The sequence below is a fragment of the Brachyistius frenatus genome, unplaced genomic scaffold (genome assembly GCF_029030835.1).
Source record: "Brachyistius frenatus isolate BFR_SWC_R1_liver_20210118 unplaced genomic scaffold, ASM2903083v1 Contig_11, whole genome shotgun sequence".
Taxonomy (NCBI): Eukaryota; Metazoa; Chordata; class Actinopteri; family Embiotocidae; genus Brachyistius; species Brachyistius frenatus.
The window spans coordinates 6,445,278-6,460,343 of NW_027210610.1; the positions used below are offsets into that span (position 1 = coordinate 6,445,278).

The 15,066-nt window shown below is 42.6% G+C and overlaps 1 protein-coding gene across 2 annotated transcripts in view; it reads left to right on the forward strand.

Annotated features, from left to right (window-relative positions):
• The first annotated feature begins 1,207 nt into the window (after positions 1-1,207).
• Positions 1,208-15,066, forward strand: part of adkb (adenosine kinase b) — a 109,099-nt gene continuing 95,240 nt past the window's right edge. The window contains exons 1-3 of one of the 2 annotated variants that reach the window (XM_069691821.1): positions 1,208-1,325; positions 3,662-3,736; positions 3,843-3,896. In XM_069691821.1, the coding sequence (XP_069547922.1) occupies positions 1,276-1,325; positions 3,662-3,736; positions 3,843-3,896 (179 nt within the window). In that variant the 5' untranslated portion in view covers positions 1,208-1,275. Of the gene's footprint in view, positions 1,326-2,776; positions 2,883-3,661; positions 3,737-3,842; positions 3,897-15,066 lie in introns of those variants that run through there. The other variant, XM_069691822.1, reaches the window with a different exon arrangement.

A 15,066-nucleotide genomic window follows, 5' to 3' on the forward strand; every position in this document is an offset into this window, starting at 1 on the left:
CTAATTAAATGCCTTGTCTCAGCTCACCAAATTTCGAAGCAGGACTTGCTTTTAGGTTCTTCATTTGTTTTGTGCTTCAGTGGAGCATATTACCAAACAAATGTGTAACAAATTCAATCCATCCAGCTTTTAAAACGGCAAATCAATTAAAAAAAAAATATGTAAAAAGTCTCTTTGTTATAATTTTTCAGCTTGGAAGCCAAATCTAAAATGCCATGATTTCCGGGAGAAATTTTGGCGCAATGACATGTAGGAGAGAAACTAGGCCTGTGGCCGTTTCACAAAAGCAGAATTAAGAAATGCCAGAGAACAGAGTGAAAGTATGATCAAGCCAGGCTTTTAGCTCGGTCTGGAGCAGGTCAGCTGCACAGAATAAATCTCCACTGTGCTGCTTTCATAAAACCGAACTAAGGCTTAATTCAGACGGGATACCTGGAAGGTCCTGGCCTAAATCCCTCATCCAAATTTAGTGAAACGACCCTCTGGACTGATTTAGCAATTCAAATGCTGCATTGGCAGGTATATTGACGGGGTCTGCTGTAGGGTCAGTTCACCCTAAATACACAGAAAACATTCCCTCACTTCTTGGGATGTGTAGCCACAGCAGATACTGTTGTGAAAAGCCTAAAGTCACGAAAGCCTAAATAACATGACTGTAAATCAAATTTGCAATTGGAATTGTGATATTTTTTTTTTTAATTTAATTTTTTTTTAATGTCATTATAGTCTTCCTACAGAGTGGATGGTAGTCGACAGCTGCTGATCATTTGGTAGAAAAATACGCGCCGAAGAAAGAAAGAGATGACACCGAGCTTTAAGTGCTGCATCGCAACCAAATTAGTTTGCCCTAAGAGGATATTTTGTTTTCAGTGTCATTACTTGACGTGAACTCTTCGCGTTAAATAGGACCGTGCTTTATGGAAAGCCCCGCGATAACGCCGAGATAACGATATCTTTCTCCTCTTTTACGCGAGCCAAACGCGCGTCGGGCTCGACCAGGACAAAAGTAAAAAAAAAAAAAAACCCGGCTTAACAGCGACGCTTCCCCGAAACTAATATTTCTCTCCCCGGTTGTTGTTGTTTTTTGTTTTTTTTTGCACGCATTTTAACCAATTTCTTCCTCTTTTCATCATCCGAGGGGCAGGAAGCCGCAGCCTCTCGCCAACTCTCCCCTCCCTCCCTCCCCTCCGTCTCCTCCACCGGCAGTGAGCAAGAGAGGCTTCCCCGGCTTCCGACAGCGTCCAACACATCCTCCGCCAGATTTTAAGGCTAAATATGTCTGACGAAGAGTCAAACGCGTCGACGGGGAGGAAAACGGCGTTAAGGTAATAATAATAATAATAATAAAAAAAATAAAATAAATAAAAACCCGACCGTATGCGCGTGAAAGCGATGCGGTGCACCGCGCGGCTAAGCCGCCTTCAGGTAGCCGCTGCATCCATGCTATAACGTCGGCGGCGTTGCGGTGGTTAAACTGCGAGCGGCCGGGAGGAGGCGCGGGGTGGACCGGGCGGCTTTGAACCCGTGAACGTAACATCGGCTCCAAGCGTTTCACCGCCTTTCAGCGTTTACACACAGGTGGCTCAGTTCATAACAGTGCTAACCGAGGCTAGCTGCAGGAGACGTTGTGTTTCATCACATGACTGGAACACAACAATCGTTGCAACGTTTACCCAATCTGTCATTTATTTCCTTTTTTTTTATTTTTTTTTTTAATAAAGATCAAATCATGCTGCTAATGTGTAAAATTTATTATTATTATTTTTTTATTTTGCACATGTAAAATGATTTTGACAAGCAGGAAACAAACTTCGACGTTGGCTGAGAAGTTATTCGTGAAAAGAAACCACAAATGAAGCCGTAATTTTGATTCAAAAAGGATATGCAACGACGAAAACAAACGTTTGTATAGTTTCTCAAATTAATGTTCATACCCGTTATAAAGCAATGACATTATCAGCATAACGGTACCATTTGCAGTGCTGTGCTGACAGGCTGCGAAAACGTCTTGTTGACATAAAAAAAAAAAAAAAAAAAAAAATCAGCTATTTTCATATGAAAGTGAACCGTGCGGCGTTCACGTAACTCAGGATAAAGGAACTTTCAGTAGATTGCCCACACAGCGGGCACTATTCTGAGAAGCCTAAAAAAAACTAATGAGGACTTTTTTTTTTTTTACTTGCTTAATCGCTTCAGGATCCAAAAAGAGTTTTGTGTAATGTAAGAGGAGAAAGGTCATTTAATGCTTTGTAGGCAGACAACAAAAGAATAAAGCCATCGGATCAAGTGACACAATAGTAAGTGTAATGAAAACTCTTCATTTAATTCTTCTTATTACATAAAGGAACAATCCAGGCTCCAAATGTAACAGTAAAGGGATTTGACCACCAGCAAAATTAATAATGCATGACTAACATGTGCTATGAGTCCCGATTTGATGAAATTTATTATACATATTAGGGTAAAAAAAACAAAAAAAAAAAAAATATACAATATAATATGTGTCTACTACTTCTTAACATATTGGTATTTCCAATTAGGATCAATTAAAAAACAAAAAAACATGGAAAATGCAGACTGTTCCATATAACTCGCATGTAATACATACTGGATTTGCATGTGGCTTGTGGTGGGATCAACTTTCTTTCCCATTGGTCCCAAATGCAGCATGGGAAGCTTTAGCCTAACATGTGTAGCCAATCAGTTGCCTAAAAGCTATTAAGGCCCGCCCATCCTGTCCACCAACGAGTCACGGTTGGCCAAAGAGCAGCTCCAGTTCCTGTAGTCAAAAAGCACGTTGCTTTGACAGAGAGGAGGAAGCAGTTTACCTTTTAATCATCAGTTTAGTCTGCTGAGCTTTCTGACATCATGCCAACTCCCAGGTGAGATTCAAATGATAATGTCCTCCTGTGTTTACAAAGTTCTGCTGTTATGTTTGACCTTTTTAGTCAGTCTCTCTATTGGCTGACAGAAAATACTGACATATGATATGCATCGTATGAATGGATAAAGCCAAACTGGACACATCATTTTTTTCTGTGGTCTGAACCAAACATTTACTATGTCTTTCTGTTTTGTCTCATAAAAGTTGGTTACCCTGTTACGAAGACTGTTGTCAGGAGTAGACTTTGGCTACCATATTTTGTTGCTTACGAATTCTCGATAAAAGGGTGAAGCTTAATATAAAGTAATTCAAGCAGCTGTCTTTGACACATCTGCTTTCGTCCAAGAGTGTATTATTCGAAAGCTTTTGGATGACACCCAAGCTACACATGCCTGTGTGTGGAGCAAAGGCGCCATCATTTTTAATTTTTGTTTTTTTTAATCTTTTCAATGTGCTGAAGTGTCTGCTTTCTATTTGACTAATCCTCATCGGTATGGGGGGGGGAAAGTAAGTCTAACATTGGCAGTTGAACATTTCTTGGTAGTGATCTCATTCATTATCTTTTATGAGCTCATGAATTTGCAAAGTTTCCAGCTTTATTTTCTCATGTTCATGTTAGAGAGAAGCTCAGGTAACAGGGGTGAAGTTTCAGGGACCTAAATTCAGCAAATCAGAAACAGATGATTTTCTGTATCACAGCAGATTGTTTGTTTCCTGTGTTCCTACAGAGCTGGTTAGTGGGAGTCTACATAATACAATATGTTTTTGTCTCTTCAGTGAAAACACGCTCTTTGGGATGGGAAATCCCTTGCTAGACATTTCAGCTGTGGTGGACAAAGATTTCCTTGACAAGTAAGTCTAAATGGCTCATTTGTTTCCACTTAGACATCTTAAATCTGTGTCCCATCTGACCCAAACGCAAGGATATTATTAAATATTTTGTATTCTTTCCTGAAAGGTTTGGACTGAAGCCCAATGACCAGATCCTCGCTGAGGACAAACACAAAGCATTGTGAGTCAAAACTTCACTGGGAAACCACCACACCACAACCAGTGGTGTACTTATAACGTGTTAAAACTACGTCCAACCAAAAAAGGGAACACACCGGTCATTCACAGCCCCAATACTACCATCTTGACACTGGAAGCTGTTCTCAAAATAGCCAAGTCATAAATCAACCCGGGGTAACCGGGAGCCTCACAATTTGACACACCCACATTTTTCCAGCACTGAATCTGTGCCAAAAACTACACCGAATCGCCTCTGAATGTCCTACTGCCTCGTGGTAACTGGTAGATTTACACAGGTATTTTAACTGCATGCTTAACTTAATGCCGTGGGATTGATACCAAGTACATAATTGTTATTATTCAGTGATTCAGAGAGGGGTTTGCTCAGCATGTGGGTTCTTTTTCTGTACCCGCCTCCTTCACACTGCACGCAGATTCAGCAGCTTTCCTGTAGCCTGTAGCCTTCCTCGAAAACGTGTCCCTGAACATAGCACTTCGCTCTTCGGAAGTAAACAAAGACTGTAAACGTCGGTAAGATGAGCTAAAGTGGAAAATGATCGAAGCCTTTTGATTACTGACTGACCTTTCACCACCCTTTTCCCTCTGTTTGATGAGGGGCAGATGGTTTCTTTCACAGGGAATTTGTCCGTGTTAATTTTAGCGCAGACATAAATCGAGGACCATCTGTAAATAAGATGATGGTGTGATGGAGTGTTTTTTTGGGGGGTTTCCTTTGAAGCTTGAAGGACGAAACAATTTTCACATTGATCAGTAAATCACACATTTCACATTTAATCTATGGAGACATTTGTAATGCACCTGCCTTTTTATAAATGAGTGTAAGAATGTCCGGTTTATTTGAAAATTATGATTAAATGATCTTCAATAATGAACTCGTTAGCTATCGGATTTTTAGATAACGTACGCAGCCCCATGTTGTTTTCAAAGTTATTAACTGCTTCCTTTCGTATTAATTCATTTTATTTGTCATGTTCCGCAATATTTGAAGCGCTCTTGTTTACTATGATGATCAAAAATACAATTTCTGTATGCAGCCTTGCACCAAAACAGTTTTGGGCTTTGACCTGCAGTCCATCCCGTGATCCCATCGCTGAGCTGAAATGCACCTTTAGAGGAATTCGTTGCTTCACACTCGGGCACTTTGACACCTCCGAGCTGCCCAGTCGTATCTGTTGGATGTGATAACCACCCTCTTATCTGCCGGCCACTGAGCAGCTCCACTTCAGCGGCTTAGTGTTAAAGGTGTCCTGTGGCGTTTTCTCGTAAACAAACAAAAGTAACGCCTGCGTTTCATTGTTATTCTCCAAAAATCGTCATATGTCTCCTCGAGATCTAACAAACGCGTAGAATGCGTTTCCCTTGACAAGTTTTTTTTTAATTTTTTTTTTTTAAAGTGCATCTCGTGTACCTCCGTGTTTACTTTTTAGGATTCTTCTTCCCTTCCCTTGCTGCCGTGTTGCGTCATATCTCGGTGTCATTGCTCAAGACCACCTCGGCACCCACTGAGCACGACACCTCCAGAAGATGTCGGTTTAACGTGTTGGCAGACGTTTAAATGACGTCCACCGAGGAGCCAAAATGATATTGACCCTATCTCCAAACAGCGTCCTACGCAGACGTTCAGATATTCAGAAGGTTGCACCATGCTCGAATGAGGAAGTGCAATTTTTGTGCATTTAGTTGTTTTATATATATTTAGGTTAGGTTAGGTAGTTACTTTATTAATCCCCGAGGGGAATTTTTTTTTCGCTTTTTTTTACTTTAATATTGTGAAATGGTCCTCTCGCACATAAATCGGCAGTAAATGACGTTGCAGTAATTATGAAGCCATGAAGCACCAGAATACCACCGACACAGTACAAAGAGCGATGAGTACATCAGATCGTCTGTACCTTACAATAGGCTACCTTGTCAGGTCTTGTTACTTGACAAAAGGACACATGTGACCTTGGGCGGCAGCAGCTGCACAAAGCAGCATCATCAGCAGTGTTGTTCTCCTTCAGCACAAAAGCAGCGGTGTTATCTTTAGCCCCACAGACACTGTTCTCTCCACATTCTGCACAAGGTCAGGGCAGGATTAACATGCGGCTTTGGTGGTTAATTCCCAGCACAATGCATTTCAATGCATGTCCTCCCCAATACTACACACAGCGGCATGTTCGCCGTCACGTCGGTCAATTTACATTTGAATAAGATCGCGTTACGGTTCAACATGTAGGAGTTATAGATAGTGGGAAAGTTCCGCTTTTAGATGCTTCGATATGAATCCCGATGGTCCCATATCGGTGAGAGGAAACCTAATATTACACAGTGTGATGTGCAAAGAGGTCATTCACAAAGGTTTGTGGTTGAAGGAGAATTTGGCTGAGGTGTTGTGACAAATTACTTCATTACTTAAAAGGCTTCAATAGACTTACGAGTTCAGTCAACTAACACTATTGTTGTGCTGCTGAATCTACAGAGTGGAACACGATTCATTTTTTTTCCCCATCACCCTGGTGGGAGAGAAATCATTGGATGCAGTGCACTGTGGCCATGCCTGAATTCAATTATCTAGTCACAGCAGAGCCCATATAATCCTGTTGTGGCTGAGAAATTGCCTGCTGTACAGTAGAAACCATCTACTTCCCTGTTAGTACTGGCCAGGGACTTCATGTTTGTTTTTTAGTTTTTTTTTTCTCCATATAAGTCATAGCTGTGACTTCTGTTGGCTTTTCATATAATTAAAAAAAAAAAAAAAAAGGTGAAACAGGTGTTTTGACAGAACATAACCAACAACAGTTTTGATAATAGATAAATTGTTGGGCATTTTTGCTCCATACAGGCCAAACATACACTAGTTCCAGCGTCTCAGATATGAGGATGGGCTTCTTGCCTCTTTATATCCTAAAAAAAAAAACCCTAAACTTTTTGGATTAAGGACTGTTGACAGGACAAAACAAACACTTTGAAGATGTCATCTTCAAGTTCCTATATCAAACAGTTTAGTTTAATATCCTTGTGATTGGAAAAACGGATTGATCAGTCAAGAAAAATGCCAAGTTCACTGGTTCCAGCTTCTCAAATGTGAATATTTGCTAGATTTCTTAATCCTCCATGATGATAAAGATTTGTTTTTAACTGTTGACTGGACAAAACAAGTGATTTGAAGACATCAACTTGGTCTTTCATTTCTGACATTTGGCTGTGGCTCATGGTAGAGTGGGTTGCTCACTAATCATAATGTTGGCAGTTTGATCCCTGGCCCACCTGTCCACATGCTGAAGTGTCCTTGAGCAAGACAATGAACTCCAAGTTGCTCCTGATGGCAGGCAAGCACCTTGCAGGGCAGCTCTGCAGCCATTGTTCTTTGAATGTGTGTGTGAATGGGAGTCGAGCTGTAAAACGCTTCGAAACCACTTGGTGCTATTTAAATGGAGACCATTCAGACCATTTACATGAATAATTCATTAAATAAATAGCTAAATTAAAGCTTTTTATGTTTAACTACATGCCTAAATTTAACATATTTATGGTTAATAGATTGAATTATTCATTAAGCTATTGAAAAAAAAAATCAACCAATACAGAAAATTATTAATGAAAATCATCATTAGTTGCAGCCCTAATAAAAATTTATGGAGGATCTGCTTATGCCAAAAAAAAAACAACAACACATTTCTCTGTTTTGTTTTTGTCCTCCTTTTACATTTCATATTGATCTTTCTTTCTCTTTTTTTTCTCTCTGTATCTATACTTCCTCCTGTGTAATTAAAGCAAAGTCACACAAACTACTAACTTACCATTAAACCTCATTCATAAATCGCGTCATCTAAAGCACTGCCAGATATATACACCACCATTCATATCACTCTTTCCTTTACATATGGCAGCTGCTGCTTCTCTACTTATATTTCACTCATGGTTTACAGTGCAGTGGGTAGTGAGTCATGTTGCAGAAATGTGCGGGTCTTGTACTTGTCATAGCTATTATTTAGATGGTATTTCCTCTGTGGTTAGCAAACTGTAGCTGAAAGGCTTGTTTTCAGCAGATACTGTTTTTTCCAGGGGAGGGCTCGGTTGTTTTGATATTGAGGTTTGAGAGGAAACCAACGAACCCAAATGTTGTCTGTGACTTCCTCTGCCTGCTTGCTCATGTTATATTCTGTATTTCAGCGTGGGAAATTGTCAGATACAAGGCTGTAGTTTACTCTGTTTTTGTAGTTACTGCTGCCATCATGTGGCTTGAAATATAATAAGTGTTATTCCTGCAAGTTTTTTTTAATTTTTTTTAATTTTGAAGGATTTCTATTATGTGTACAGATAACGGTGCATATTGTTTTTTTTTGTTTTTTTTATCAGACAAATGCATTTGCAGTATACTCAAAGTAAAGTTGTATTATTCACTTAAGTGTTGTCTCATTTACGTTTTACGATTCGAATTTTATATTTGAGGCCTTGAAAATATTTTTGTTGTTAGCACCTGCTAAATATTCTACTTGAACCTTTTCACCCTTTTTCTTGGTGGTTGAAGTGTTGACTTGCAGAGAAGAGGGGGCGGGGGGGGGCATACACCTTGTATGTCCAGCAGGGGGCAACAGCAGCCTGCTGTTTCTACCCCAACGAGCCTCCGTAGGAAACAACATGTCAACATAATGAAAATACGCCTCTTTCTGCAGGAGATTATAATGTGGGCAAATAGACATTTTATTTCCGGATAACTAGGCATTACAGGTTGTTGAGAACACGCAGCATTCCTTAATATAACATCTACAAAAAAAACCAACAACCTGTTGGGCTTGTTAACCATATCGTATTAGAGCTAATAATTATTAGTGTGTCAAATGAGTGAGTCATTGTTACAGTGAGTGTATTGTCACCTCAGGGGGAGGGGGGGGGACCTGGCTCCTGAATATTAGTACTGTTCAAACATTTATTTTATGACTCCCTCTGTCCAATGATAATTAATTGTTTACTTTCTCATCTCTGGATGATGGCGTGACTCTTTTCAGAGGTTGTTTGCTCACAGCAATTAAGTTCATCAGTGCTCATCCTCTCTCCTCCTCCTCCTCCTCCTCCTCCCCCTCTGTACTCTCCCCCTCCCCCCTCCCCTCTCCTCCCTCCTTTTCTCTGTTTCTCTGTGCTAAATGCAGATTAGCAGCGTCACAATCGCATCCAGAATGAGAGTAAACTCCTCATTATGCCGTGTGACCCTCTGCCGCATGAATAATTCAGGGATGCAGCGTTAGTGGCTGGCTGTTATTAGCATTCCGGATGGTGAGGGGGGGAAAAGAAGAGAGGGTGGGAGGCTCATATCACTGACAGGGCTGACTCAGGGGGATCAGCGCTGGATTGAGACACACATCACACACACATCATCACACGACACAGGAGATCAGTGGAGGTGCCTCTCCACTCGCACACCCTGCTGTCTGTGTACATCTTGCACACCCCTGCTGCTGCCATGCAGCTCAATCTGCTTACTGGGAAGAAAACAACAAAGGCCTCTCTCACTGAGTACATGCTAAACACTCCGGCTCCTGGGTTTGTGTGTGATAGATTCTGCTCTGTAAACACACTTGACTCTACCCTTCTTTTTTTTTAAATTTCTTTTTTTGTTGTTGTTATTTTCTTGTTTTTAATATATAATGAAGCGAATCGTGAATGCTAGAACCCCACACCCCCACACCCCCCCAGTGGAGCTATCCTGGTGTGTCATGGGGAGAAACGCTCCTCCTTGTGTGCGTGTATGTGTCTGTTTGTGTGTGCTCACATGCAAGCATGCGTGCAGAAGCTGCATGTGCTTGCCATGGTGCCACTTCAGTGGATGTACTCATGCTTGACTGAGTGTGTAGACACGTTACAGCTCCCTCCCCTCCTTTTTTTTTTTTGTATTTCTCAGCTCCCTTGTCTGTTGCTAAGGCTGAGAGCTGTACTACAGTACTTAAACTCACCTCCGCTGGCCACTCGGGGGGTCAGCACGTCCGGCTCCCCCTGCCGCTGAGGACAAAGGTCATGGGCCTGAATCCATCAGCCGACCTCCTGAGGCAAAGAGACAGAGCAGAGATTAATGGCACTCAGCTGGTAATTGAGACATCAGAAACATGTTCAGCCGCCAGCCGTGCTGCTCTTGATGTTTTATTGATAAGCATGAATCTTGACGATTTGGGGCGCTTGCATAAATCTGACGTGCTCGCCAGAGCTGTACTCAACTGTAAGAAATGTGCATCTAGACCTTTTGAATTATAAAACGAGGAAACTTTTCAAATAATGGGAAGAAAGGCGTCGTATCTACTTATTCTGCTGTTGTTTTTGGATGAAATCGGTGCACACGCTGTGTTGCGGGGTGATTTCTCTGCTTTTAAAGCATACATGCTGCATCATGAGAGATGGCTGATGCAATCATAATTAAGGCTCGTCCTTGCCTGAGCTGCAAACGCCTCCCTCTTGTTGATGGCAGCTGCCAGCAGGTGGTGCCAGAAGGAAACATCACAAGTCAAAGGGGGTGTTACAAACATAATCTACATCGCTGTGCCTGTGCCCCCCCCCCTCTCCAACCCCCATCTCCTGCTCCTCCTCCTCCTCCTCCTCTCCTCTCCCCTCCCCTCCCCTCCCTCCAACTCCCCCCTTTTTAAAGAGCGTTTTATAATTAAAATGTGGGCGTCTCAGCCAGTACATACAGCATGTTCAGTTCAGAAAAGCATGCTCAGGGCTATTTTTAGTCATCTTTGATCCCCAGCAGCCACACAGGAAAAGCCACTGATGGCAGCAGCCCTTATACATGTAGGCTAGTTAGTATACTATCTGGCCTGATCATTTCTTTACACCTAGCCCGTGCGGGGGTAGAGATAGGAGGCCTGACTGGTGAGCAGCAACACTCCCCGTGTGTTTAAAGTTCACACTGGGCCATATGGTCCCCACAGTAGGGGGTGTTGGTGGAATTATTCACACGGAGTGCTCCGAATCACCGAGATCCTGGTATCAACCTCCGCGATAAGGGGAATGTCTCAAAGGCTTTGTGCTCGGGCTTCAAAATCTCAATCCTCAAGAGAACACCAGAAGCCATATCCTTGCTTACACACTCCCTCTTCCCACTCCTCTCCGTCAGTGTGTCCCTCTCTCTCTCTCTCTCTCTCTCTCTCTCTCTCTCTCTCTCTCTCTCTCATCCTCACACACACTCTAACGCTCCCTTTGCCACATCCACACAGTACAGCGTGACAAACAACGCCACCCTCTGCAGCGTGAAGCCAAAAACCTGTGACATTTTAGAGGAAATAATATGAACTCATCCTCCATGACCAGATTTTGCCCCCACCACCTAATCCTTGAGTGCAGCCTAATTAAGTACAAACAGCAGTCCTCAGCTAATGCCAACAAATGGGCTGCCGCCGTCGCCGCCGCCGCCGCCGCCGCCTCTGCTGGATCGGCCGATTATTAAAGGGATGCACATTTGTTGTTTCTGCATTCTAATGCAATTACTCACCCATTATGACCATGTAATTGTGCAGTCATTAATTGTGCACCCAGTCTATAATGCAAAAAAAAAAAAAAAAAAAAAAGAAGAAAGTCTCATTGCGGCTGAAGTCGTGGCACGTTTGGCTCAGAGGGAGTCAGAGCGGGTTTTCTCAGCTGAATAGGGATTTACCCAAATGGATTGAGATACCTGAACGACGGCGATATCGACACGCTTTTGTGCGAATCAACATTCATCCCTTACTGTAGTCTATTAGAGGATGTCAGAGGACGGGAACAAGACCTCGCTCGCTGTTTGAATCATGACTCATTTGTGTTCAGTACTTTTATGCGCCTCATTCTTCGCCATCTATTCCCATCCTGCCCTAATGTTCTACTGATAAGAATGTCCTATTCATTCTGCGTTCCTCACCGGTTGCTACAGAGAGAGAGAGAGAGAGAGAGAATGAGAGCGAGAGAGACTCTACAGACATTGAATGAAAAGCACATCTATTTCTGAGAGGGAGCGCGAGCATGGTAGAAGATAATTATTGATTTGAAATAAGAAAAGATAAGGCTCAACCTTGAGCAGCCCGACGATAGCGCACAGAACAGAATAATTAATGGCCCTGTCTTGTGTCGGGACAAGCTTTCACACTGAGACGAGCGTATTGATTTTAAACAGATAAACTGCGTAACCCTTTGTGAAGGGTTTGACAAACAATTTAATTGGGGGGGAAAAAACAACAATATTCCTCACCCTTTCCATCTCCCTTTCATCATGTCCCCGAGCTGTTTTTCCACTGGCTGACCTATGGAAACAATTACTGTGCATCAAGCCCTTGTACTGCCTCTAGACTACCAAGGAAGGCTGGTGTAGGATGCACACACACACACACTGATTGGGGAATCTAATCAATGGGGGAACCTGTCTCCACTCCAGATGCCTGTGTTGAAACTGGGATTACCGGAGCCTTTTAGCTGCATTGCCCCCTCTCCGCTTCTGTCAGAGCATGAGGGAAGATGGATCTGCCTGTTTAAATGTACCTGCCTGCTATAGTTGAAGCAGAGATAATTTACTGTTCCTGTACAACCCTCCTCTTTTCTAATCCCCCAAGGAGAGCAGCAAAGAAGCCCCCAGTCCTCTCACTTCTTCCTTTGCCCTCCCCTGATTAGCGATAGGGGCTGTTTGATCATGTTTCCCTGCCTGTCCTTGTGATTTGTAAGCTGTTTAAACGTGAACGAGGCAATTAAATAAGGACGACCGGCGCGCAGGAGAGTGGGTGCCGCGGTGATCATTAACGATGAATTACCCTGGTGTGCACTCAAACACTCGGGAGGACTTTCAGACGGACCACTGCCGAGGATCCAGATCCAATCTAACCATTGATTAACAGAGACTTGTTCTTCCTGTGAAATCACTCGACGGGGATTTTAGGGCACTCATCCGGTCTTATCGAGATAGGCTAACATCAAAGGCGAATGAAGAGGGATTGGGTAAATGGGCTCGCCTTGCCCTCCATGTAAAGAGACTTAGAGGAGCAAATCTTGAATTATTGCCTCATGTAAATAATCTACTTGGCTTGTTTTTTGGGGGGAGGTGAGAGAGGAACTCATGAGTCACTCGGGGTAGAGAACACTCAAAGTACTTTGGAAGCTCTCATATTTCCCTTGATGGGAAACAACGGTGGGGGCTCCATCCACAGGAATGTAAACAACACGATGTTCCTGACTTGTGCGATCTGCCCCAACAATTTGAACGTGTTAAGCCAGGGAGATGTAGAGGTATTAGTTTTTCGAGGAGGGCTCTCACATCCTCTGAATACAAATATTGTATTCAGTAGCCTAATTCCTCTAATTTGAATATGATTTGGTTTAAGCTGAATAAATAAGTGCCGCTATTAGTCTCAAATTGGAAGGTATGAAATTGAAAAATTGCTCAGTGCCTTTAGTTAAGAGGGGTATTTAACCAAAGTGTCAGTGGCAGCCTCTTGTAAAGCACATGTTGTATAACGCAGACTGACCATACATTTGTGGAATGCATGGCATAGTTGGAATTGCTCTTCCACTGAACAACACCAGCGAGTTTTTAAAAGCAGAGGTTACTGGCTGAGAACATTTTGTTCAAAACAATTTCTTTTTCTCTGCCCCCTCCCATCACAGAGAGAGTTTAGACTGCAGTGGATGGAAAGGGATTTTCTCTCCCTAAATGGCCGAGGGGGCCGTTTACGGTGTCACTACTATGGGATCACATGATGTTTGAGGGTGTAAAGGTCTCGTGGCAGCTGCTCCTTTTCGGATGGGATTTTCGAGGCGTCCAAGAGCAGGGCCCCATGCTGTCTGCACTGAAAGGTGGAGCAAATACTTCTAGCTAGAAAAAAAAAAAAACCCAGCTGAAATCCTCAGAAGCTGTGTGTCTATTTGAAATGGGTTCTGGAGTCCCTCGGCTGCCTTCATGTTATAAACACCCACAGTGCTCAAATTCTTCTTTTGTCAAGGAGTCATAACAGGTGTCTCAGGAAGGATCCCCCCCACCCCCTCCGGTTAGCATATTTTCCACTTGCATGGAAAGTTTTTTTTTTTTTTTTTTCTTCTTTATTAGGAACACTCTGCCCTGGGTAGACCTCTCGCCTCGAGACATGATATGTAGACTTTCTTTGAAGCAGTAAAGGTTACTTTCACACTCGCTCAAAATTCGGCCATGCCTAGTTAAACCAGGTTGCGCTGAAGTATTGAACACCTCTGGCTGACATATGTTGGTAAGCCATGATGCACTTTGCATACAGATCACCCCTGTCTGGGGCAAGTATACACAAAAGACAACCCTAAAATTCAAGTTTGCCTCCCCTTAATACACGCAACCTTTGACCTCTTCTGAAAATGTTTTTTTTTTTTTTTTTTTTTTTTTTTAATCTTACAATTCTCAGGAGCTGTGTAGTACAACCTTTACACAACCAGCGCCTGCTGGGATTACACTCCAGCGTTTTCTCCTCTCACTCAGTTAATTTATGGCGACATTATGTACAACCCCAGTGGGAATGGTGTGGTGCACCTTGAACTGTTTAGCATGTCATTGGATTATTTTCCCTGATGTAAATACACTGACAAATGTGTCCAACGTACAGTTGAGGGAAAAAAAAAAAAAAGCCTTGGACCTCCTAATATGGCGTATCAACTTGAATGCAGTTAGGTCAATTACCTTAGCGGGGCGGACACGTTTATATAGCCAGCCCCCTGGGAGGCTGTTTGTGTGAACGATGTGGAGAATACACATTATTCATGTCCTCAGCTTCCGAGATAAAGGCTCTATCTCGCAGCGTTGCTCAGCTCTGCATCACGTTACGCCTAGGCATCGAAGCTATTGATGTTTGAAATGGCTGTATGACGGGAAAAATACAAAAAGGATAGAACTGCTTTCAGTATTTCAGACCCCAAGAGTGTTCCTGTGGTTTATGTTTGAAAATGCAGCGATTGTTTACTCCCCATTCCCCCAATGTAATGTCTGTTTTCTTGACTCATTGTGTTTAGTCTGTTACGGTCGTCTCTAAACTTTTCTGTATGCTTGAGACATCAAACATTTAATCGGATGTGGTCTCTCCCAAAACAAGTTATGGGGATATCAGATTTTTGTAAACAAGGAAATGCTAAAAACCTCTTTTTCTAATTGCTGAAAACATCACCTCTGAAATGCACAATAGCTGCCCGTCTATGCCGAGTTA